Source organism: Saccostrea echinata, unplaced genomic scaffold, assembly GCF_033153115.1.
Source record: "Saccostrea echinata isolate AGI-Se365-2 ecotype Australia unplaced genomic scaffold, CSIRO_AGI_Sech_v1 ptg000084l, whole genome shotgun sequence".
Lineage (NCBI taxonomy): Eukaryota > Metazoa > Mollusca > Bivalvia > Ostreida > Ostreidae > Saccostrea > Saccostrea echinata.
In genome coordinates this window covers 702113-729281 of record NW_026889833.1, presented here as the reverse complement: position 1 = coordinate 729281, position 27169 = coordinate 702113, and the positions used below count along the sequence as shown (strand labels likewise).

At 32.8% G+C, this 27169-nt stretch overlaps 2 protein-coding genes across 3 annotated transcripts in view; both read left to right on the top strand.

Annotated features, from left to right (window-relative positions):
• LOC133176927 (uncharacterized) overlaps positions 1–27169 on the top strand; it is a 180926-nt gene that overhangs the window by 85358 nt on the left and 68399 nt on the right. Inside the window, exons 1-3 of one of the 2 annotated variants that reach the window (XM_061311989.1) lie at positions 23805–23909; positions 25311–25715; positions 26104–26484. In XM_061311989.1, coding sequence (XP_061167973.1) covers positions 25316–25715; positions 26104–26484 — 781 coding nt within the window. In that variant the 5' untranslated portion in view covers positions 23805–23909; positions 25311–25315. Of the gene's footprint in view, positions 1–23804; positions 23910–25310; positions 25716–26103; positions 26485–27169 lie in introns of those variants that run through there. The other variant, XM_061311990.1, reaches the window with a different exon arrangement.
• LOC133176929 (shematrin-like protein 2) lies at positions 3649–26604 on the top strand. Its single transcript, XM_061311991.1, has 4 exons — positions 3649–3709; positions 4032–4355; positions 6969–7358; positions 26461–26604. The coding sequence occupies exons 2-4, from the start codon at positions 4037–4039 to the stop codon at positions 26547–26549; spliced, it is 798 nt and encodes a 265-aa protein (XP_061167975.1). The 5' UTR covers positions 3649–3709; positions 4032–4036; the 3' UTR covers positions 26550–26604.

Below are 27169 nucleotides of genomic sequence, written 5' to 3'. Positions count from 1 at the left end.
ATGTACATCAGAAATAGATTATATCTCATAAACGCTTAATATATATAAAGAAAAGATTTTTTTAAAAATATTAATAAACGATATGCATGTTCATTTATATCACACTAAAATTGTTTGAAGAATTCATCGAGACCTGTTAACACTGTAAAATTCATCAATAGTAAATATGGATTTAAAAAAAGAGATTTATTTCTTTAATGTTTAACTCATATTGATATGGTCTCAATAGTATGAAAAGGTACTGAATCTCTGATGTATCTCTGATGTAATTGAGATCGAAATGAATTTCACGCAAAAATGGTGATTTAATATAAAGATCATTCCAATTTGATGCTTATTTCTATTGGGAAAAAAAATTCTAATTTGCAATTTTCAAGAAGAACCCTATACTGTACATTCCTAATTGTACGCAAGGAATTTATTACCGCATAATTTCGCGAGAGGCACCCCTCGCAAAATTAAATTACCCGCTCTTATTTTTTTATTTGCTAAAAAGCATGTAAAAACCCTTCAAAAACAGTCCTCTCGCGAATTTATGTCCTCGCGATTTGACGTTAACGAGTCATTTCGCGATATAAAGTACTGGCGTAAAATAAGGGAAACAACAGTATGGATTCTCAATATTTCAAAATCTGAGGGTTTAAATTTGAAACGTACTATGACTTATACACCGAACTAACTATTGAAGTTTATGTAAAAAAAACCATATTGGTAGCTTGTAAAAGCTCTCTGTTTGTCCTGATCATGAAAGTCATAAAAGTAAAGCAGTTGGTCAAGGCACAATGCATACATATACAAATCAAGCAACTATCAAGTAGATTAAATATAAAAAGTTCATGATCCTGAACTTTTAATTTGTATGTAAAATCTAAAAGTAAAAATTCTTAATCGCCTAAGATTCGGAGATTTGATTTCAAGTAATAATCATCATCATCCACAATTTCTTTAGAATAAAATAAAACACTTTTAATTTCTCTGCTTGGTTTTTTATAGATATTAAAATGTCAAATGTCTATATATCGTTCAAAACTTACACGACCATGCTTAAATATGATCTTCAAACCATATTACACTGTACTTAAAATTTGCCTTAAAGGTCTCTCTTATGCTGCCAAACAATGAATTTAAAGTATTGGTGATAAGAAGGACTTTAACGTGGTGTTTTATAATTAGAGCAATATCTTGAAACAAAACATGGTTTTATAGTTCTTATCAAGGATGTTATGCACAAAAAACTGTTAAATTATTTAATTATTTTATTAGGTTTAATTTTTATCACCCTTTCTTCAATATTTTCAGCCTTCGTAACCTTGGTAACGTTAAAATGAGCTTGTCGAACAGGAGCAGAAAATGATAACTAAAAAGTAAAATTAACTACCAATTGATGAAAAAGAATTAACTTTATAAAGATAAAACATTAGATATATGACGTCTAAACTTATATTTTGATTGTACGATGTAAATAATTTTGACAAAGTAATGACATTTAGAATTTTGTCTTTAAATTACGCAAAATATGCTACTAGTTTATGAAAATTAGGGCATTTGCTATGACCACACACACACACACACAAAGAGAGAGAGAGAGAGAGAGAGAGAGAGAGAGAGAGAGAGAGAGAGATCTAGACTTTAACTTTTCAATCGTCGACTTCCATTACTTGTGTAGCAATATACCCTTATCACCTGCATATGGGATGCATATCTCTCAGTTGATTCGATACTCAAGGGCATGTTCTATGTATGAACAATTTCTAAAACAAGTTAGTCTTTGGCAAACAAGTTGATGAAACAAGAATATCAACAGTCTCGTTTAAAGTCATCATTTCGTAAGTTCTGTGGTCATACAATGACCTTGTCAGCAAATACAATCTATCATTAAATCATATGCTGACTGATTTTTTCATACTAATTGTTAGGCCATTATTTACACACAGAATTGTCGACGGATTTTCCCGTAATCTCGCGATCATGACAAGGAGCACACGGCGGGTGTGACCTGCCGTCGGCAGGGGGGTGCCCACTCCTCCATGGCACTTGATCCCACCTCTGATGTTTATGGAGGTCTGTGTTTGCTTTGCTCCGATTTGTATTGTTTTATTGGACTTTGAGTTTGAATACTGTTCATTATCTCCATATTTCATTAGAGCTACTTTTAATAGTTGCATGTTATTGTATAATTATTGCAGATTCTCTATTAATCAAACAAACAACAGAGATATTATTTTGCTTGTTTAATTTGGCGCTTCTGGCCGCGGTGATCAATTTGCTGGGGCTACCACAGGGCTGCCCCACAATCAACAATCAATACAACAAATGTGACGACCCAAATCGGGCGGATCTCTGGGTAGGTCACAAGTGCATGAACTTCATCAATTCAATTATCAATCAAGTTCAATCAATCAATCAATCATCAATTAATTCAATATCAATCCAGTCAACTGCCTGTCAATTACAAGCCGATGCACAAATACAAATCCTGAAATTTACATGTGCAATAGGATAAACAATGGAATGAGCGTAAGAATATGTGTTGCACTCTTCCAGTTGCGTTGAGGTGCGACGGAATACACAAACACACAGAATTACCACCGAGACATTGGCTGAAGTGGATGCTGTACCCAGCAGGCAGTCATCATGGAATACGTAAGCACACAGAATTCACCACCTTGACCTAGGCTAATGTGAACGCTGGACCAATCAGGCTGTATTTACGGAATACGAAAACACACAGAATTCACCATCGAAACATAGGCTGACGTAGGTACTGGACCAAGCAAGCTGTCTTTACGGAATATGCGAACACACATAATTCACCACCGCCATATAGATGGACCAAGCAGGCAGTCTTTAGCTACAGTGATATATCGCGCGGAAACGAAAGTGTTACAGACAGACAGGACGGACGGACGGACGGACAGACAGACAGACCCAAATTAATATCCCCATCTTTCAGTGAAAGCGGGGGACAATAACATTTAATACTAATCTTAGCTTGCAAAAGTAATAATATTTCATCGAATTAATTCATTACATGTTTATGTAAAAATGCAATACGCATGAATGGATCACAATAGAGTTAAATTTTCATGGCTTGTTATGCTATAAGCAGATGTTACTAAAATAAAAATGAATGCCTATGAAATTTAAGTCACAAATAGCAAGCATATGTTTCCTTTTCTTGCTAATAAAATTATTGCTAGTCTATTAATGAGAGTTCATTTACCTAACACATTATAATTAAACTAATGGAAGGAAAGTTTGAGTCATAATGTATATGTAGAGAAATCCCTCTATTTTTAGTTTTTCTGGGAAAACACCTAAATTTAAACTTTGTCATCAGAATGAACTTTGATATTGAATTTAAAAAAAAATGTTGTTAACCTCTGTCATGATGATTGAGTATTTCAGATGACGAACTTTCACTGGATTTGACAATTATTATGTAATTTTTTGTAAATAAATCGTTAAAATATGCGTTTGGTTCAAAATTATGATTGAATTAAATTTGAAAAAGACATCACGACGCCTATTAACATTGAGCCAAAAAAACATTTAAGGAACTTTGGGTTTTAGACCAATAAAATTCTCCCCCATCTAGATTTGCAGTGAAGAGTGTGACCCATTATACTTCCCTTAGACTATAAAAGACTTAAGGATTTTGTTTGAAAGTATTCTTGTAACTACACAGAATCAAATCGCCGGTTCATTTGTAAGTACAGGTTGAATAATCAAAGTAGGTGAAACAATTATGGACATTTATTTTTGAAAGATTTGCCTTCTTTTTCATACATTTTTTTTAAAAGCCATTTTAATTGTTTGATTGTTACTTGTGTTTTTGAAGAATTAAATTTAAACTTCCCAGATACTCTTTTCTCAGATAAGACATTTTAACAATTTTTTTTTTCGAAATACAGAGAATACTTCATACTCCATTCTTAAAAACTCATAAAATTGAGTTTGGGGGGTTATTATTTTTTTTTTTTAATTTTTTTGAATAAAAAGTAATAATGAAGAAAACAATGTGCTTACAGTCAACATGAACGCCGTGATAGTGTTAATCTCCATTCTGGTCTCCTGTAACGCGGGCAGTAATTACAAAAAAGGTTCAAAAGGTATACATTTTGGAGCCGGTGGATATGTCGGAGGAGTAGGAGGAGTAGGAGGAGTAGGATTTGGAGGACTAGGAGGAATAGGAGGAGCGGGTGGAGGAGGGGGACTTGGAGGAGCTGTAGGAGGACTATTAGGAGGAGGAGAAGGACTATTAGGAGGAGGAGGAGTAGGCGGAGGAGGACTACTTGGTGGAGGAGTATATGGACCTGTCGGTGGAGGTACAGTGGGTGGAATATTTAGATCAGGTAATATGTCATCCTTATAGAAATGTTTTCTATTAAGAAAATTGATAGTTTCAATTAATTTTTTAATTCCTTATTTGGTAATTTTACTTGTAATGAATTGAACAGACAAAGATGTGACATCAATGACATTCAGGCTGTTTAACTTAATAGGTCACAAGTTCTATCCGGGGTGTATAGAACTGGGAATAAGATATGAATCTCAAAATATCGCGGTACTTATTTCTTTTGAGTAAAAAGTTATTCCAAAATCTTACTTCAGCTTTTCATAAAATGCTATTCATAAGCGTAACAATGAGGTAACATTTCAGTGGAAATTATTTTTTAAGCTTGCTTCGTTTAATTTATAGTCTATTGTTGAAACAGTGAAGTCTTATTGACCTCCTTAATTGGGGATTCTCATTGTACAGCGGAATTGGGATACATTGAAGTTTGGCCTGTCATGACGTACAATTTTATATTTTCTAATTCAACATGTGAATATACATAAAGATTAAACAACAAAAACAATATAAGGCTTTCAAAATGTGAACTTCATTGTGTTTTTTATTATGTTTATACTTTCAATGGTATAAATAAAATTAAAACCTGAATGGAAATCTCTAAAATCATACGGAGAAATGCTGCACGCTTTATTCATTAATTAGTGATCACGTGGCCGTTATTTATTAATATGCATTATTATTTGATATTTCTAAAAATCCTCATAATTTTATTATCGTTCTTTTTTAAAATTAAAAAATATAAATTTAATCATATTTTCATCATGTTATGTCATCAATCAAGTGTAATATTTTCCCCCTGGAAAAGCAACTGTGTTTCTCCCACTCGGAGGTTCATTCACTTAGTCTAAATTCTGGCCTAAATGTGATTTTCTAATTAAAAAGGAACGTTCTTCTCAACTTTAAAGTAATTATTTATTTTTTGAAACTGAATGTACAACTTACCCGCCTTCACGTCTTAAAGGAAGAACTCAGTCAGAAAATTGTAGATATTTCTAATTTTACTTGACTAAAGCGATCCCATTTCTAAACTTTCGTCATTTTGTAAAACAAAAGAGTGCATTCCGATCCAGGACACAATAAAAGATAGAACAATATGAGGAAGAAATTATTTCGAATTGATATTTTTTTTTTCGAATTTTCCGTATAGAATGAATTGAACAGACATCTGCCATATTGAATACAATATGGCTGCTGTGCAAATAAGCAAAATGTACACCATTTCTCCATACGATTACTCTTTGTTTGAATAATTTTTTCCCAACGTGTAATCCATACTTTATTCATCATCACACCAGTCTACAATCAGACAACAGACAGAAAAATCCATTAACAAGGATATGTGTTATGTATCCTAATTTTTGGAAAATACCGCAATACAATGGAACCCGCAATGAAATGAGAATTGGGTATATAGTATATCTGAAAAAAAAAATCATCTACGAAATGTTAGTGAAAGGGGCGCATTGAGAATATGAATTTTCTTTTAATGACTGTCAAATTTAATTATCATATCTGGTTACACTTCGATATTATTTTTCAAAAAGACTGCCTATTTATTTTATTTAACCAATTTAAGAGGGTCTGGACACACTTGCATTGACGTTTTGTTTACAAATTTAAAGTTCTATTTTTATTTAAAAACAACCGCAGTTCAATCAATTGAAGGTACATGAAAATACTAAAAAATCAAAGACAGAAACATTCTTCATAACATTATGTCAAACATCGGTGTTTGTAAACACGGGCACGAGCTCTGTTATTGTCAATGTTTTCCTTTTACCATGTGTTTAATTTGTTTACTCTACACACCAATCGAAACTTCTCGGGCCTTTCCGACAAGCGGAAAAACAACCTCGAATGTGTTACGTAGGCGTCCATTACAACCCCCCTTTTCATAAACTTTGCAATAAATGGAAGGAGGCCTCTTATCTGTAGAGTATGGAGCTTAACATTATTGAATGTAGAAATATCACCTAAAATATACTACAGGAGTGACCTATAACTCTGTCTTTCCAATGCTTTAATAAATAGGAAGCGACTCCATCTTGTATAAATTTTTAACATCCGGTGATGTTAATACATTCGAGGTTGTTTTTCCGACCTCTGACGGAAAGACCCGAGATGATGCGATTGCTCTACACACATCACTGAACGCGGACTGGCAATACTAGTGAGTTGGTTTTGCTTTCTCACCCTTCAACTCTGAATGTTTTGTGGATAATAATTTTAATATTTTTCATAAATACGCAAAAATATTCTATTTTTCTTAAACATTAAAGATAAAATTCACTTCGTGAAAGTGCAAAGATGCGTGTCAATCGAACGCGAAATTAGTAGTTTTAATAACTTCCAGAAAAAAAAGAATTTTCTAAACATTTATAATATATTTATGCGAAAAGATCTAGAAACATATAAGTCATTTTATATTATACTGAAAATTTTAGAAAATTTTAACGTTTAATCTGTTCCTAGGCGCCTTTAAGGAATTTTACACTCGTAAATAGACAAACTAACCATGATATTTGAAAAAAAAAAATCCCACTCAGATTTATGTTTAATTTATATGTATGTACAAATCGTGATTATTGAAAGCAGTAATCATTTTTTGTAGCGGTAAAATACGGGACTTGCCCTAATCCTAATGAAGTAGACAGTCAACAAATTGGGCCTTACTGCTTTAACGACGACGGTTGCCACGGGTCACAGAAATGTTGTCAAAGTAATGTCTACGGCGGATATAGATGTCAAATCCCACTTGAATATCAACGACCCGGTAGCTGCAATAGTAATTTCATCGACTATCCTTTCTATTCAACACGAAGAGCATGCAATGATGACACAATTTGCCCCTTTTTCGGAAAATGCTGTAGAAGAAGATCCTCTGGTCAAATAGACACATGTACTTACCCTTTCTTCGGCCCTTATCAACCTGCACTCGGCGGTCTAGGTGGTTCATATAGCCCGGGAGGCGTTGGAGGTGGTTCATTCGGTCCTGTAGGCGGTTCAGGTGTAGTTAGTCCTCTGCTGCCTATACTTCCCGGAGGCCACAAGAAAAAATATTAAATATGTGCTCCTCATTTCTCTTCTCTGATATAATAAAGTGTCTGTTAGAAATAGATCATTCTTTGTTTTATTCTACTATTTAGCTCACTTGGGCAAGAAACACAAGAAGCTCAAGCGGGATTTTCTAGCCAAAGTTTGTTGTCGCTCGTCTGTACGTCTGTTCTCAGTCACATTTCTCTTTTGAATTCTTGACGTTTTCTCAAGAATCACAGCTCCATTGAAAATATCGGTTGAAAATTATTTTATTTCTAAGGAAGGTTCATGAGAAGTTCATGCCTATAAACAAAGGAGAATAATTATTGCAAAGTGAAACCAATTGAAAGGGTCTTTATAGAAAAATTTTCTCAAGCAACTAGATAAAAATCGATAAAATGGATTTGTAAACAAAAGCTTCCACATATACTCACTGTGTAGTTTATAATTATTCTAATCATGGACAAAATGATTATGGTTTGGTTACAATAATCAAAGTTTTTTTTAAACAAAGTTAAAAAAATCATTGAGAGAGAGAGAGAGAGAGAGAGAGAGAGAGAGAGAGAGAGAGAATTATGAAAATAAGTCCTATAAGATAATTAGGCTCACATTTTATTTTAAACATAGATCCATTAGCTATACTTTGGAAAGAAGACTAAAAGTTTTATAAATGAAGAGGTGTAAGTGAAAAAAAAATCTTTCTCTAATGGTTATCAAGTTAATTGATTATTACAAGCATCTCTTTATAGTGTACATTCAATAACATAGTATAATATTTGTAGTTTCTCAGCTTTTGTGAGAAATGGTTGGGCCATTATAGGGGTCATCGTTTATAAGAGTTATTCTTTAAATATATCCGTTACAGTAAAATAAACCCTTAATATCCTGTTCTATTTTAGAGATATCCTCACGTACTGTAAATCTAAATATGCTTAAGTTTTCCTCGCTCTTTCAATAAGTGTGTTTCAGCAAAGGGTGTTCCATCGTAAAAATATTTTTTTAACAGAGAAATTTAAAAAAGACTTCATCCTGAAAAAAAAATATAATTTGTAATCTTTAAATAAGAATTTTCTCATTATTTAAAATAATTGTTGAAAACTCGTGCTTCATGAAAATGGTCTCCGAGTTATCAAATGTTATATTCTTTTGATAGAACCAGAAGTATTTTTATATAAGTGATCGCCGTAATTTTTTGTTTCTTGACTTCTTTTAGGCAAATTGTCCGAGGGCTAGGAAATGTAATTTAACTTTTATTAGATGAGTGAGCTATGGCGTGAAAAGAAATACGAAAAATATTTTATATTCCTTTGGCCATAACTTGCAAGAACTGGTTTCATCTTTTCATCTGCACGGTGGTATTTGAGAAGATTTCAAATGACCTTTCATTTTTATCAAATTTCAAATTCCTTTACAGACACACATAAAATATTTGCAAAGTTTGCTTGAAATTGGCTCAGTAATCTGAATGAACATTCATCGCATTTAGCTTTGATAAAAAAGTGAATCTACATTTTTGTAAGACATTGAAATTATGTTTTGATCTCTTCGCTAAATTAAATAGTTGCATAAATTGTTTATCTTAAACCCGAAAAAATGGTAATGCATTACTTTACTAAAGTAACGGTAATGTAATGCATTACTTTCAAGAAAATAGAGTAATGGTTATAGCAATTTCATACTTCTAGAAGTAATGTTACATGTAATGTAATTACATTACAATGTAATTCATCCCAAGCCTGACGTACATTTACATAAATTCACACATCGAAATGTCTGTACTAAATAACTTTTATATATAAAATTCTCAGATTGAACAACAATATTTCGCTGTTAACCCTTCAACTACCAGAGATTTTGCATTTTTTTCTGTAAAACTGCCTAAAATTTTCAAATTGAAATTTTAACATTTTCTAGTCACTTTTACATAGAGCAACCTATACATTTTCTGAAAGGTAAAATCTTAAAGTATTTAATTATGCAGAGTAAAATGACGTCGTGGTTGCCATTGCAACGAATGAGACCCATAATTGCCAAAATATGTGTTTTCCACCTTTTTACATCACAGAAATACAAACAAATTTACAAATAATATTTCCATAACAGAGGATATAGTGATACTATTAAAACAAAGCATACAAACAATTAGTTTTTAGTTATACTGGTCAATTTTATTTGATAGAAAGAGTTTATACAATTACACAATGTCCGTGTATCAGACTTTGGCTTTACAGCTGTCTGATTGTCGTAATTATAAGCAATTTACAAATCGTTTTCCCTCCTACAGTTTTTACCTGACTTCAATAAAATTTGGTACACTTTTAGAGTGTACTAAGATAAACAATTCTTTATTTTAGTTTTTTTTTTTAATTTCAATGAACAGTGTTGCCATGGTTACAAAATAGCAATTTTGAGAACGGGACTTCCTTACAAAACACGGGTATACTATATTCAGCAATTTTGAAATCGCTTTCCCTCCTACAGTTTTTGCCTGACTTCAATAAAATTTAGTACACATGTAAAGAACACTAAGATACAAAATTCAGTATTTTAGTAATTTTATTCCAATGAACAGTGTTGCCATGGTTGCAGAAAATAGCAATTTAAGAAGGGAACTTTCTAAAAAAAAAAATAAACATGGGTATACTATATTCAACGCCATGGTACACATTAAAATTACAAATATCAACGTTACAAAATTTGACATAATATATTAAACGTTGGTCAAAGGGAGAGGAGGAGGGATAATGCTGAACATTGTCTCTAATTCGTTTATTAAATGTTGATTTGATGTCCGCGGAATCATGCGAGTTAATATCTCGCCTTAAATATCCGATTTTTTTTTCTTTTTGGAAAACCCGTGTGTTCTAGAAGAAACAATATTAATGCCCAGTCGTTTTTGACATTAAATGGTCCCCCATTTACTTTCAGTAGAGTTTTATCACTGAACATAATTACTTGCATAGTTCCAGAGACCTGCATCTGAGAATTCACAACACCCTGATACGTACTCGAACATAAAATATCACTAGTTCATCAGTAAGTTTTAAAAGAAGGCCATGGGGAGAGTATGGCAAAGAACTACGCACACTAACTTTCGATTCCAGCCTATATTTTACACCCCTTTATTCAATAAAAATGACAATTTTGCCATTATCTTTTTATTATATTGCAAACAAGAGTTCACCAGTGATTGAATTATATTACTGTCATATTGTAATTTTTGAATTTACCGGATGGAAGTAAATATAAAATTACAATATTACAACTTATCATTTTGTAATTTTTAGCTCACCTGAGCCGAAGGCTCAAGTGAGCTTTTCTGAACAAAGACTGTGTCCGGCGTCCATTTGTAGTGCGTAAACTTTTCACATTTTCGACTTCTTCTCAAGAACCACTGGGCCAATTTCAACCAAACTTGCCACAAAGCATCCTTGGGTGAATTTAAGTTTGTTCACAGGAAGTTCCATGCCCTCTTTAAAGGGGAGACAATTAAGAATTCGTAAAAATTTGGTGGCTTCTTTTAAATATCTTCTTCTCAAGAACAACTGGGCAAGAAAAGATGAAACTTATTTGAAAGCTTCATGACAAACTTCATGATATGAACCCCGGGGGGTAGGGCGGAGCCGCAAGAGGGGCTCGAAGTTTTACATAGGAATAAATAGGAAATGTATTTAAAAATCTTCTTCTGTAGAACAGCAAAGCCATGATTAGTCAAATTATAATAGAAGTATCCTCAGGTAGTGTAGATTCAAGTTTGTTCTAATCATGACCCCTGGGAGTAGGGCAGGGCCACAACAGGGGGTCAAAGTTCACCATAGGAATATATTGGAATATCTTTAAAAATCTTCATCTCAAGAACAGCTAAGCCATTATTAGTCATATTAATAGAGAAGTATCCTCAAGTAGTGTAGATTCAAGTTTGTTCAAATCAAGACCCCCACGGATAGGGCAGGGCCACAACAGTGGGTGAGAGTTTTTCATAGGAATATTTAGGTGAAATGGTTAAGGGGCATTCGAGTAAAATGCATTGAAGACCTGAAATAATGGAATGACCTAGCAACCCTTGGAATGGACTAGCCAAACCAAAGGGTATATAAGCCAAAGCTTTGGGAAAGTTAGGCATTCAGAAGCTAGCAGAACAAGTTGGATGCTGAATCAGCAATAGAGAAGTTAAGGTATACCATTCCTAATATCAACAGATTCAATAAAATTGAATACACGACAGATATGTAGGTGTTTAATACTTAGTATACTTAGACATAATTCCCATTTATTACTATTAGCATGTAAGGGTGGGATGTGTCCTAATTTATGACCTTGAATTTTGGAAAGGGTTATCTCCATCTGTTTTTATTTGAAAAATTCAGTTATAAAAAACTTATCTGGTAAAAAAAAAATCGTTTTCAATTTTCATTCTATTTCTAATGTTTTATGCATCTTTCCACCACAGTATTTATTAATATTCTTTTTATTTGAATATTTATTTTTAAAAGAAAAATCGCTTGTCCCCTTACACAACAATGCAATCTTTGTTAATTAATTACTGCTTATAATTAGTTAATTACATTTTTTGAACTTTCTCTTGATAAATCCTTTTCTACTATAAAATGCTTTCACATAGGAAATATCTTTACAATCTTCTTTTCAAGAACCACTAAGCCATTATTAGTCATATTTATATAGAAGCAACCTTAGGTATTGTAGAATCAAGTATGTTCAAATCATGAGGATACAACAGATTAAGTTTTGCATAAGAAAAAATATAGGAATCATCTTGAAAAAAAATCTGCTCAAGAACAGCAGAGCCATGATTAGTCATATTATTATAGAAGCATCCTTTGGTAGTGTAGATTCAAATTTGTTCAAATTTAGGGTGGGTAGTGTGGGGCCACAATGAGAAATCAGAGTTTTACATAGGAAAACATAGGATTGATTGATTGTTGTTTTACGTTCCGAACAAGAATTTTTCACTCATATAGAGACTTCACCTTATACCTGTGAAGGGCTTCAAATTTATACATTTACTCGGCACTCATGGCCATTGAGCAGTGGGGGATCTTTATCGTGCTTACGCCTGCCGTGACACGGGCCTCGGTCATTAAGGTCTCATCTGAAGGACCCGCAACTCTCACTTCAAAGTTCCGAGCGCTTTGCGGGGGAACAGTTGCTACCTATTTTTCATCGAATTAGGTCAGTTGCGGCCGGGGCTCGAACCCCTTACCTTCCGATCACGGAGCGAGCACTCTACAAAATGAGCTACCATGACGGTGGAAATCCTTAAAATTCTTCTTTTAAGAACAGCAAAGCCATGATTAGTGATATTGATATGGAAGAATCCTGAGGTAGTTTAAATTAAAGTTTGCCCCCCTCCCCCTTCAATACTGAACTGATTACTGCTTCTTCCTAGCCAATGAGCTCAGGTGAGCGATGTGGCCCAGCCTCTTGTATTTAATACCACCCGGTAAATTAAAAAAAATACAGTATAAAATTATTAATACCAGTGTCAAATTGTCCATTGCTCTTAATTACAACTCCTTTTATACGGGGTCTAGAAGATGTATATCCATTGAAATCAGGCTTTATAACACCAAGAGATTTTGAAATAGTACTCAGATTTTAAAATACTCATAGACATGGATAAATGATCCTTCATTTTTTCCATATGTTTAACTCATGTAATTTATCTGTAAACATACCCCCCACCCCACCCGCAGGAACAACAAGAGTTTTGGTATGAATTTGTTAAATAATAATTCAAAATGCTGCAAAAAGGAGAGGGGGATGTTTTAAAAATATTTTCCGTTGATTTCTATAGTGAAAAAACACGTTTTTTTTTTTTCAAAATCATAGAGCGTAGTTTCCGAATACTTCTGATTGTACTTTAATTCATTTTAATTTCTCCACAGCTTTTAAAAAATAGTAAAATGGCGGTTTTTATATTCAATAGCACCTTTTGCTATTTTCGCACGATGTTCTGGCAAATATTTTACATACTTGCTCCGTTTTATTTTTGTTGTAGCAGTAGATTCAACTTTTCAGTTTCTTCATTTATACACATACTTGTAATCCCGGCTAATCTGTAAAGGATTAGGCAATGAGGGAGAATTTGTTAGTTTATCCCAAGTTTTCCATTTTTATCCAGTTTGATATAGACTTGTTCTTAAATCTGTGAAGACTGAAAAATGAATTTAACACGAACAAAGAAACCTGAGTTTCATGTGTGTTTATTCAGAAATTATTTCTATAAATTCAATCAGCTGTTTGTTTGGCTATGTTTACGACGTACGACGTGGTACTTTTGATATACTTTTTTTCATCTTTTATTAATCATTAAAATAGAATAACTGCGTTATCTATCCTGTCGCTTTAATAAAAATGCACGTTTCCTTTCAAAATACACCAAGTACTAAAAAAAAAAAGATTTTTTTTTTTCATTTTTCAATAATAAATCTGAAGATTAGGAAAATGGCAATGATTGTATTTAATTATTTGATTAATTATTTCTACTACATGTAGGACTGACACAAAATTGGACAGGGATTTCTGATACAATGGGTGCACGCAATCGGGGCGTTGGGTGAAAGACTATTACTTCATGTATATATATCTCCCAAAGCTATGGAAAATTCCTTTTATTACATTTTTTTTATGGCTCAAAACGTGTCGTATATTAACTCTTCTTTACAAATAATTCATTTTTTTAAAATAAATTTGTTCCATATATCAAAAGAGCCAGTTTGTTTTACACTGAGCTCATGAACGATTTCATTGTACATGTAAAACGTCAAATGACGTCATAGTGCATTTTGTGTATTTACTCATAAAAGTTCCAATATTCAACAACAAATATCTCTGTAAACAGATGTATGTACCTTATAATGTCCGGAATAAAAAATGTAGGGCATATTCCCAGCTTTCAGGTTATGGCATTCATTTTTTTTATTTTATTGTGTTTGTAATTTTGATAAAGCCAACAGAAGATAGCACAAAATCAGTCATTTATGCGTAGTTTTATCAACTTTCTGCAATGATGTGCAATGTGCAATATTCAATTCAAGTTTATGATAACTTCTCAACATCGCACAGAAAATTTTTGAGTAGAAAAAATGTTTAGTTTCTTCTCTAGTTTCAGAAAATATCAATTGTTTTGTTGTAACCCGAATATTTAGAAAACGCCAACAGTTAAATATCTGTGATGTTGAAAATGCGTCCAAATGCGTCTCTGGGGGTTAAAGGGTTAAACTGAAAAGCATCAACAACGACGGACAAACAAGTCCTGCTACAAGCTAAATCATGACTGTTACAAACGCAGTATTTAATATTCTGTACGTTTTTCATTTACATATTGAGCGTATAACTTCCGATCTGGATGATGATAAAACCTTATCATATTTTCTCTATTTTCTCTACAAGTTCTCTTCCTGCTTGATTTATTTATTATTTTATGGTGAGAGAAAAGGCGTCAATTTTAGATACACACTAGACCAAATTGCTAACACACCACTTGTTATTCTTATCTGTGGATTGATCATTTGCCTGATCGGTACTAGTATATAAAATATGCCATCTTTCCAAAATAGTTGGATTCACAAATGTCTTGGTGTCATGACAAGACCCTTAAAGGACCTTCTTGCCCGAAGACCAATTTCCCGACGTGCACTGCGCACCGTTTTTGCCAAGATATAAAGTTGGTGATTACCGATGTTGGTCCGTGATGTTGCGACGGGAGCAGTCTCTAAGTTAAAAATCAAATTATATACCCCGATGGACTAACACATCGCTTAGAAGACATCCAGTGCCTTTGTGTCTCTACCAAATCCACCCAACTTCCGGTTGCCCCAATTTTGTGGAACAATCTTGAAATTAGTGTGTGGTGCTTACTTAAAGCCGTCACTTTCTATTGTTAACATTTTATGACTGTAAATTCATCAGCAACAATTTCTCTTAGAGGAATGCATAATCAATTAATTGTTTTAATTTTTCACAAATTTTTCCAAAGGAACCCCCTGCAGACACCAAACTGCTTGCCTTAGCGTGCTCTTCTAGAGTCAAACGCCGCACACAGGGTAACTTTTTTCTGAGTTTTGAATTAGTACAAACATAAAGAACACAACCACAAAGAAAAAAAAACAGAAATTGATTCCATCAAAAAAGTATAGACACGATTTTATTTTTTTTTCTATGAAATGGTTACGCTTCAGCAAACATTGTTATTATATATCAGTTAAGACATTTAAATGCCTCATTTTTTATTAAAGTAACATAATTATATATCAAAAACATTATAAACAAGTTTTGAAAAGAAAAATATTAATTTATTTAGGTGGTGCGTTAGCAATTTTGTCTAGTGTATGTAAAAAGTTAATACATTTTGTCTCAATATGAAAAGCACACAATCATAAAGAAAAGGCAAACCTTGGTCTGTCTTTTATGTCATCAAATATATGCAGTATTGTTGCACATCATTTAGCCAGGAAAACCACAGTGTGTGACGTATTCTTCCTTAATTATCAGTTATTATTAAATATGTATTGGTATTGTATTTCGATGTCTTGAATAAAGTAAGTATTGAGTTTCAGTAAGGAATATTATATGAAAATGGACATTCCATAGCGCTGTCTTCACAATTTGGGCCATACTTGCATCAAACACTTAACGTTGGATATACTGTGTTGAATGCATTTGTTAGAAGTTTTTTTCATCCATTGTTGTAGAAACAATATAACTAAAAACAAAACTGAGGATAATTTAAAAACCAAATATAAAACAGATAAACACTGCTTCTTGGAGACAAAAATGTCCTGTTACGTTTTACGATATTATGTTAGATGTTTCATGAGAAAAATATGTTGACCATACGATAATCTTCTCCAGTTATTTCAGAAAGTCCGTAATGGATAGGCATGTATGCATCGATTTTGAAAGAGAAAGCAGGGGGTTTCAACCAAGTAAAATATTTGACAAGCATAAAAAAACAAAATGTGTTTGTGAAACACTGATGCACTCGTATGGCAGCTCATGGTGAAGGTTAAAGTTTCTCAAATGCAAGTCAAATATTTGTGAAATATGAAGGCCCTAGTACCAACCGTTCAAAATTATGGCCAAGCATAAAGTTTTTTCAAAAGTGGGTCAAACTCCAAAGTCAAGAGCAAAGGGTAAAAATTGTTGGTACCCTAGGGAAGGTCTTATCACAAGGAATATATCTATCTATCTATCTATATATCTATATAAATAAATAAATATATATATATATATATATATATATATATATATATATATATATATATATATATATATATATATATATATATATATATATATATATATATGTATGTAATCTGAAAGCCCCAGCTCCAACCATTGAAAACTTATGGCCATGGTTAAGGTTTTGTAAAGTGGATCAAATTCCAAGTTCAATTCAAGGTCAAAAATATTTATCCTCAAGGTCTTATCACAAATAATGCATATATGAAGTAAAAAAGCCCTTGCTCCAACCATTCAAAAGTTATGGCCAAGGTTAAGGTGTGGAAATTTTTTGCAAAAAGTGGGTCAAATTCCAAGGTCAAACTCAAGAGGTCAAATATGTTGGTACTCAAAGAAAGTCCTTGTCACAAGAAACACACATGTGAAATATGAAAGTCATAGCTCCAACCAATCAAAAGTTATAGTCAAGTTTTTTGCAGACAAACAGTCAAACATACAGCTAGACAGCTAGACAGGGCAAAACTATTTGCCCCCGAATCTTCGGGAAAAAAAATCTCAGAAATTTTTTTTGGTTAATAATCCATCTACAAGAATTCGCCATCATTTACAACTCAGATCAAAAACGCTGGAGGAGAGGCTCCCTCTTGAAAAATGGTAGTGGGGGCAGTAGCCCCCTATGAATACGCCCTACAGAGTATGATCTTACTTCTAATTTCTCCACATACCACCATCTTCAAAACATTTCTGAATCCCACAAATAATATAATCACAGTTTAATCGTATCCCATAGCATTTACATGGTACATGTGCTGTCTCTGAATCCCGAGTGACGTGACGTTTTGTAAGAATATATCAGAATATTAGACGTTAATTCAATAGCAATAATTTCTCACTTTTCCCCAGAATGTTAATACATTGAATATTTACTAGTATATCGATATAACTACATATTTTTTGTAGCATATTGGCAATAGTATATTGATATGATGAAATCTCTTGCGTTGATCAATATTTTCAAATCATTTTTTTTAAACTTGATTTAACTTATAATAATGAAATCATTTAAATAAAGGAAGGTGCCTTAAATTATGTTAAAACACCTATATGCAATTCAAAATTTGTGCATAAATAAGGAGTTATAACACATTATATGTTGATACGACAATAATAAATAAGACAATGTACACAACTAGTGTAGACACCTATACACTTCCGTGGTAATATACTGCCTTTAATGAATTGTGTGCTCGCCTCATAGTTTAAATGATAATTGATAGGTAGACAACTCAAGATTTTGTAAAATTTTAACTCTAGCCTAAATAAATCTAAAAACAAGGCCTTTGTCATAATCAAGTGGTAATCATTACCGTTCAAAATTGATAAAAAGTACCTCTCATTTCTTTCTTAATTTTCTCGTAATAAGGACGTAACTAGATGCTCACTCGCTATAAGGTGTTAGTATTCGTTCCAGTCCAATTAAAAAATCAGACAAAATTGATTCGAAAGTGATACATGAAAATAATTAAAATGTGTATGTCTATTATACCAGTGAGGAAGAATAATTCCATTAATATTAACATTTCATTTTAAAACTTTTTAAAATAAGTCCTTCCAAATCGAAAAATTGACCAGTTGCTAGGGTGGAAATTTCTTTTGCCAGGTTACCATAGTAACGATGACCCAAAACATTTTTAATTTTAATGTTCATGGATCAAAATTCTTTAGAATTAGAATAATGTTTTTTTTTTTTTAAGATGACGTGAGAAAAGTAAGTCGTCTAAGAAAATTGCAATATTCGGTTTGAATTTTTAATTCACACACACACACACACCCTCACACACACACACACACACACACACACACACACACACACACAGAGAGAGAGAGAGAGAGAGAGAGAGAGAGAGAGAGAGAGAGAGAGAGATTCCTTGAAATGCTTCTTTTTCATGAATAGAATATTATTATATGCCTTTAATAAATACGAATAAATTAATTTTCTTTACTTTCACTTTGAACTAATGGTTTCCCTCCGAGAGATCGTTCTGTTCATTTTCCTATGAATTGATTGTCAGATTTACAGGCCCAACTATTTTTAATGAACGCCTCATTTTTTTTTTATTTTATGTTGTTTAACGTCCTATTCGAGAAATTTCACTCATATACAAGAGACGTCATCGGCTTGGGCTTCAAATTTATACCTTTACTTGTCACTCAGGGCCATTGAACAGTGAGGGTTCTTTATCGTGCCAACACCTACTGTGACATGGGACCTCGGTTTTTAAGGCCTCATCTGAAAGACAGACCAGTGACTTTCATTTCTAGTGCCTGGCGCTTGCCGTAGGAACAGTTATTGCCTATGTTTACGTCTTAGGTTTGACGCGGCGCAGCGAACGAGAATCGAACGTGGGCCTCCCGATCACGAAGCGAGCGCCCTACCACTAGGCTACCGTCACCGGTGATGAACGCCTCAGTATGATATCCATTCCTTTTTTAAGTCAGTACGAGAATAACAGGTAAATGACATTATCATAAACTAACACTCTGCCAAAAGAATGATTATGCTCTTTTTGTGATTTATATTCAGCTTTTATAATTTTTTGTCGCTCTGTATGATTTAAAAGAAATATTTTAATCATGTTTTTATTTCCAAAAAAAAAAAAAAAAAAAAAATACAATAAAAATTTGGTTGAGTTGAAAAAAGAAAAATGTTCAAGTAAACAATTATAATGACGATAATTGCTGACTTTGGTTAATCCCGGGGATCCCGGATATAACTCCGTAAAGAATCACGTGTTTTGAGTATTCTTTTCACAAGTAACAAAATTACTATTATAGTCCAGTTAATTTAGCAAAAATATGGGCCCGATGTCAAACTTATTTCCACACAAATTATTTGGACACAACTGAAATTATGTCAAAATATGTACAAAATATTTGCATTAAAAAAACTTAGAAAATCTAATGAGCTGAAAGCATAATTTTGGCATGATTTATTTAGCTATGGGAATCACTATAGAAAAAAAGGCATAACTCAGTAATTTATCTCATATTTTGAAAAAGAGAATTCCTGTTTTTCATGAATGCGTAATCTTATTTACATTTTTTTGATAGAGTTTAATAGATGATTACTTTATATATATAATTTGATACGGATATTTTGATTTTAGTTTCATGCTTTTTGTTTACTTTGAAATATTAGCATGTTTTAATTGATAGTGAATGCATAGTTTAAAAAATAATAAAAATAAATAAATTGCCCTTGGATTAAGATTTAGTATATGGATGTATCATTGCATTTAATACATAAATACTAACTCTATTAATAATAAAAAAAAATATCCATAAAGATTGAGAAACTTGACTTGACATATGTTTGATAACTTCTACCCTAAAATTTTATTTTTATGAGGCAAGAAAACTCAAAAGCACTCTGATAGTAGCTTAAACATTCATAAAAAAATCTTTAGATGGAAAAGGTTTTACTGCATAACTGTTATACACAGTTGAATTAAAATTCACTTCTTTCCTCAAGTTTGAAAAATGATATTTTTAACAAAATTTACTAAACTGACAAGAGTTATGCCTCTTTTCTACAGTTATTTTCAAAGAAAATTTATGAACCCTATATAATGATATCCCCTCATCTGATTTGTTAATGTTTTTATTACATGTATTTTGTGCATTCTAGAGTTTATGAATGACAACATTGCAATTAGTTTTATGTTTCATGATAAATTGAATGGACTATGAATTTTGAGCAAATTGAAAGCAAAACGAAAAAAAAAAAACTTATGATGTAGCATATAACATTGAAGCTCATATTTTCTAAAATTTTCTAAATAATATCATGGCTTAGAAGTTGCTAGAGCATTTCACACCAAAATATATTTAAAGTGTGTTAAGAAAATTCTTTTATTTAGAAATTAGTAAAACTACGGATTTCGGGACGCGTTTGATTGACACAAATCCTTGCACTTTTACAAAGTAAACTTTATCCGTAATACTCAAGAAAAGTAGAAATTTTGTTGTGTAGTAATGAGCAATATGAAAAATACAATCTAGAAAGTTCAGAGTAGAAATGCGACAAAGCAAAACCAACTCACGAGTATTGTCAGTCTGTGCTCAGTGATGTGTGCAGACTGAACAAATTGAACACACCCTGTAAAACGTAAACACTTAACAATAACAGAGCTCGTGCACTGTTAACAAAGCTGTCCTATGTCCTATTGTCCTATACAAAGTTACAGGTGTTTGACATGATGCTATGAAGAATGTAGTTATCATTGAATTCTTAGAATATTCCTGTAGTTCAAATCATTAAATTGAAGTTATTTTTTTAAATAGAATTAGACATTTGAAATTGTTAACAATGCAACTTTGTCCAGGCCCCTTTAAGGAAATTGGCAAGTCATGGTTTTCCGGAGTGGTCTACTTTTTCACTTTTGAAATAGCACTGGGAGCTCCTCGGGTGGCTCGTACCTCGCACAATAACCTCGGACGTAAACGGTGTTCTACCATTTTGCTGATACAATCAAGTGATCTTATTTGATTGATTGATTGCATGTTGTTTAACGTCCCATTCGACTATTTTTCACTCATATAGAGACGTCACCATACACCGGTGAAGGGCTTCAAATTTTGACCTTTACTCGGCACTCAGGGCCATTGAGCAGTGACGGATCTCTATCTTGCCAACGCCTACCGTGACACAGAGCCTCGGTTTTTAAGGTCTCATCCGAAGGAACCGCAACTTTCACTTCAAATGGAGCACGGCGAAGGAACAGTTGCTACCCATTTCTTATCGACTTAGGTCAATCGCGGCCGAGATTCGAACTCATGACCTCTCGATCACGGAGCGAGATCTTATTTGAAATTTTATTTGAAATCTGAGTTACTTTGTGGCACGCCCAACAATTGATCAGTTCCTAGCTTGCATGAAGAAAGCAGCATTTACTAATTACGAATAAAAATCAAAATAAATCCATTTCAATATTTTTATGACAGTGTGTTTCAATCAATTCAGTCAATTACATGATAGGAACTATCAACCAGTCTGACTCAATCAATTCAGTCAATTACATGAAAGATACTATCAACCAGTCTGACTCTCTTGACCATTATGAATGATATGTAATTATATCTTTAAGGGAAGTAACTCAATAAATACAGATCGGTGCCGGTTTGTCCTTGTCTTGTTTCTATATGTAGATTTTCAGCCAAAATATCTATAAGTCAAAGGAAATGAAGATACAATAATGTATATAATACAAAAATTATATGAAATAATTTAGGGTTGGAGAAAAATTATGGTGAATAATTCTGTTGGATCCTTTTATTAACATTTTACATCGGAAATGCATTGAGAATTGCAAAAACACTGATTTGACAAAATTTAAAAAATAAGGTTGGCTTGGTAGGTCAAACGATCCAGAATATAGCCTCTCTAGTACAATTAATCCTAATCAAGAGTTCTTGAAAAATTCTATACGATAACCAGAAACCTTGCCTATGTCCTTAACTGACAACCATGTTGTACATGTACTAATGTGTATTGAAAAGCAAATTAATTAATTTCCAAAATAATATTTAAACGGGAATATTTGTCATTTTAATTTACCGTCGCTCTCCACTCGATGTGTGACAGTTGTCCAATTATTTACCGACATCAACGCAAATTTCTGTCTACTTTTTGTCGCAATGGCTTTGAAACACTGCACGTGCAGATTTCATAACTTACGTAATTAATAAATTTAGTAAATTATTATTAAGACAATATTACAACGGAGAATTCTTTATTTTTTGTATTTTTAAAACAATTATACCCGCCTTGTGTACTACAGGGTTTTGGACCCCTTCCAGGAATCTTCTAATTTTCCAATCTATAAATTCCCACGCAGTTTTCGGCATGTAGATTTCGTGCAAATTTTTCGAGTAAGCAAAATAACAGGTATGTACAGAAAAAATATCATGTTTGTCATAAAAATTAAATTGTTAGCATTGACTATATAACTTACTTTGTTAGCCCCCTACCGGTGAAACCGGAGGGGACTATAGGTTTCCTCTGAGTCTGTCCGTCCGACAGTCGGTCTGTCTGTCTGTCTGTCTGTCCCTCTGTCCCTCTGTCCCTCTGTCTGTCCCACTTGGTTTTCCGCACTTTTTTTCTAAACTCTTGCAGATATCCAGCTGATTTTTGGTATGTGAGTGTATCTTGATGAGTTACAGATCAAGTTTGCATTTCGTTCCGCTTCATTGATTTTTGACGGAATTACGGCCTTTTCAATTTTTAGGGGTTTTCCGCATTTTTCTTCTTAACGCTTTCATATATTGAGCTGATTTTTGGTATGTGACTTTACCTTGATTAGTTATAGATCAAGTTTGCATTTCGTCCCGCTTCATTGATTTTTGACGGAATTATGGCATTTTCAATTCTTAACGGAAACCAGATTACACTTGCCGGTAGGGGACTAGTATTGCTAATGCAATACTCTCAGAATGCTTGTTCATCGAGAAATGAATTTAAAAAAACGAATGGCACACTTTGTTTATGAAAGTATTTGGCCTTAGTCGATCCTTTATTAAAGATCTTTTAGTTAGGCTTGCAAAAGAAATAATGTATCATTGATTCAATTCATTTAAACATATATAAATGTTAATTTAAAATGTATCAATGTATCAATAATGATTTTAATTCCATGGTATGTCTTGCTATGAAGCGTGATGTTACTACAAATAAAAGTGAACTTCCATGAAACTCTAAAGTCTCAAATCATGAACAATTGTTATCATTTCTGTTGTTGAAAAAAAAATCATTAATGCTAAATGAATCAGAGTCGCATTCACCTACTTCATCAATTCGTGGAAAGAATATGAGTTGCAGAATCTCTCCAATGTTTCAGTTTTTTTTCTTTCCACGAAAGCATAAATTTATAATTTGTATTCAGTACTTGTCGATAGAATTAATTGAATTTGGTTTTTTTTTGTTTTCATTTTTTTAACCTCTGTCAAAATGATTGAGCATTAGGGTGACCAACTTTTACTAGATTTGACAAATATTATATAATTTGTTAAAACATCGTTTAAATTTGCATTTCATGCAAGTTGTTTATTGATTTAAATTTGGGAAAAATATCCCGACGAGAAATACTTTTGGGCAAAAATATCAGGAAAAATAAGGATGGTAGACCAATAGAAAAAATCAACCCAACCAAAGTTGCGGTGGCAGAATGTGACCCGTTGCAGTCCTCTTAAACTATAAAAGACGCAAGACTTTCGTTTGAAAGCATTCTCGTTTCTACACAGAATCAGATTGCAGGTAAGTGTAAGTAGAATTATCCAAGGTTAGGAAACATCGCATTTAAAACTTCTAGAAAAAAATATTAAACTTATTTTCTAGAAAGATTAACTAATAATTTTAAATTTTTACAGTTTGTAATAACTTTAAGGACAACTTTCTCCTTGCAGAATAATCTTATAATCTGAATTCAAGGAGTGACAAAAGTCGTGAGAAGATTTGAAAGAGAGTAGTAGAATAATTATTGTGATTAACGAACCTAGCATGTTTAATCGTTGCTACTTTGTAAAACACTATCGAATTCAGAAATTGATCATAGATCACATACATTTAATTCGTGTCCCTCAACTTAATTTAATATGAACTTTATCAACCCAAGTACAGTTTTTCCATCATGCATTTTAACTGTGTTTCAAATCTGCCCCGAATATTATGAATATATGAAAACGAAGAAAGATGAGTTGTGGGATATTTATTATGAAAGCAAAAGTTTGAATTGCAGTGGCGTAAGGTCCTTTACGCAACAACACAAATCTATACACAGATTTTTCAATAAAAATAATTAAATATATATTTTAAAAAAAGATGTCAAAAGTTCAATAATAGATCAAAATAAAATAGCTTTTAGAATTAAAAAAATTCTAGATTTATTTTATCTCTACATATAAACTATAATATCAGCTTTTAAATATGAGATCTTTGATGTAGTGTATTTCTCGTTTCATGTAATGATTTTAGTACTTCAAGGACGAATGTCATAATATTGTCAATTCAAAGAAATAGCAAATCATGAAATATGCAATTACTAATTCCCCTACTAATTTTAAAACCAAAATGTACTGCATTGTACAAGTACTATAATTTCAAAACAATCGATAAGTAAAATGTAACAGTATTTCAAATGAAAAATATTCAATTTTTTGTAGTTGGATATATATATAGAATTTAATACGCATACATGATAATAAAAAATATATATTACTTGTGAGATAAATTCTAGAACACTACCAAAATATTGAATTTTCTGTTTATTGCTTTTGCTTTGGTTTTCCTTTAGTCCATAACAGGTGACTCTTTCTTTAATAAAATTCAAAATAATATTGTCTTGAATGTAAATATATTATAGGTTTATTTAACTATGTCTTTATCATGATAACCAGAAAGGATTTTGAAGAAAAGGATTTAGTATTGTCAAAACTGGGCAATTTTTGTCAATACTTATAGTTGAACTACGGTGGTAAAAAATAAAATATTTCAAGGTAATTTTCTGATTTAAAACTGTTAAATTTCTTGAGCTTTGCCCCCTGAGCCCCAAGACTCCTTGCCTTTTTTGAATAGAGAAATTTTTTTTTGCTTGCTACCCCACTGAATTAAAATAGAATAAATATGATAATTCTAAAAGTGATGATAATGTATTGACAGTTAAAATGAACACCTTGATTGTGTTTGTCTCCATTCTGGCTTCCTGTAATGCGGGCGATGATTACGGTTCTAAAGGCATACACCTACGCGACGATGGGAGGATTGGCGGAGGACTCGGAAGTGTAGGAGGAACAGGAACACTAGGAGGAAGCGGAGGATTTGGAGGAGGAGGATTTGGAGGAGGGTTACTTGGAGGAGGAGGAGGATTTGGAGGAGGGTTACTTGGAGGAGGAGGAGGATTTGGAGGAGGGTTACTTGGAGGAGGAGGAGGATTTGGAGGAGGGTTACTTGGAGGAGGAGGAGGATTTGGAGGAGGGTTACTTAGAGGAATAGGATTTGGAGGAGGAGGAGGAGGATTTGGAGGAGGATTATTTGGAGGAGGATCACTGGGCTCATATTTTTCCGGTAACGTTATTTTGTCAATTTAAAAATGTATCAATGTTTAAATCACGTGTTATTTTCATTTGCAAGGATCGTCCTCCTTTGACATTTGTCCATGTTAATATCTGGATTTTTAGAACTTTTATTTAAGGAATATGAGCGAAAAAAGCATGCTAAGACATATGAATTCGTTTTGTAACACATTATAATAAATTTCAAATATTTGTTTGGATTACCTGTTTTCTGATACCTGCAGATTAAAAACGAAACCATGGATGTAGACAAACTGACAATAATATTTGAATGAAAATATTTTTTCAAGCTATTTTACTCTATATAGATTGTAAAAAAGATAACTTTCCTCTTTAGAATCGTTAATGTCTTAAAAGTAGTAATTGTTTTATTTTTATAGTGGAAAAATACGGGACTTGTCCTTATCCTGAAAGAGCAGACTTTCAACAAATGGGACCTATTTGCTCTAACGACGAAGATTGTCATGGGTCACAGAAATGTTGTCTAAACTCTAGATATGGAAAGAGGTGTCAAATCCCTATGGAATATCAAAAATCCGGAAATTGTAATATTTTCTTCATGGCGCCTCCTTTCCATCAAAAACGAAGAGCATGCAATGATGACACCATCTGCCCCGGAAGCGGCAAATGCTGTAAACGATTTTATTCTGGTCAAATTGACACTTGTACTTTGTTCAGCTCTTTTCCTTCTGGCTTCGGTGGAGTAGGCGGTTCGTTTGGACCAGTAGGCGGTGGAGGTGGTTCATTTGGTCCTGTAGGCGGTTCAGGTGTAGTAAGTCCTCTGTTACCAGTACTTCCTCAAGGATCTTTCAAGAAGAAGTATTAAAGATGTGTCCCTCTTTCCTCATCTTTGATATAATAAAGTACCTGTTACAAAAAAATTACCCTTTGTTTTATTTTATTTTCATATAGTGAATTAATAAGAAGCGAAAAGGGTCTCTTCTATGCGAAGTATGGCTGTCGTCCACCTGTCCATTTGCTCTTCGTCTCATATCTCCTAAGTTTAAAGTAACTGACTTTTATAAAGAATAACTGGTCCAAATTCAATAACCAAAATTAAGCGTAGACTGTTTTTTTCTAGTGAAAGCCCTAGCCCTTGTCAACGGGAAATAATTATAGAAGGTTAAAACTCGCTAGGGTCAATAGAAAATCTCTAAAATAACATGCTATAACGACAAAACATGTGTGACAAGAGCTTAATATAGGAACAATCCTCCAAAATACCCACACATTTTCTGGTAGATTTAAATCAATATTTAGCCTTGAGGCAAGGATAACAATAAGAAATCTTTAAAATCGATAATTTATTGGAAGAATCTTCTCCAGAGTAGCAGTTTCACAATAAGTCAAATAAATACTATTTAAAGCATCCATGTATATTGTATAGATTTTAAAAGTCTCATTAAATTATACAGTGATATAGGAGAAATTGCGGATAAGAGATGG

Excerpts from the sequence above, each read along its gene's own strand:
- LOC133176929 (XM_061311991.1), top strand. The coding sequence starts at position 4,037 with ATGAACGCCGTGATAGTGTTAATCTCCATTCTGGTCTCCTGTAACGCG. Across the intron at positions 4,356-6,968 it reads GGGTGGAATATTTAGATCAG|CGGTAAAATACGGGACTTGC; the intron begins GTAATATGTCAT and ends CATTTTTTGTAG. Across the intron at positions 7,359-26,460 it reads TTCATTCGGTCCTGTAGGCG|GTGGTTCATTTGGTCCTGTA; the intron begins GTTCAGGTGTAG and ends TAGGCGGTGGAG.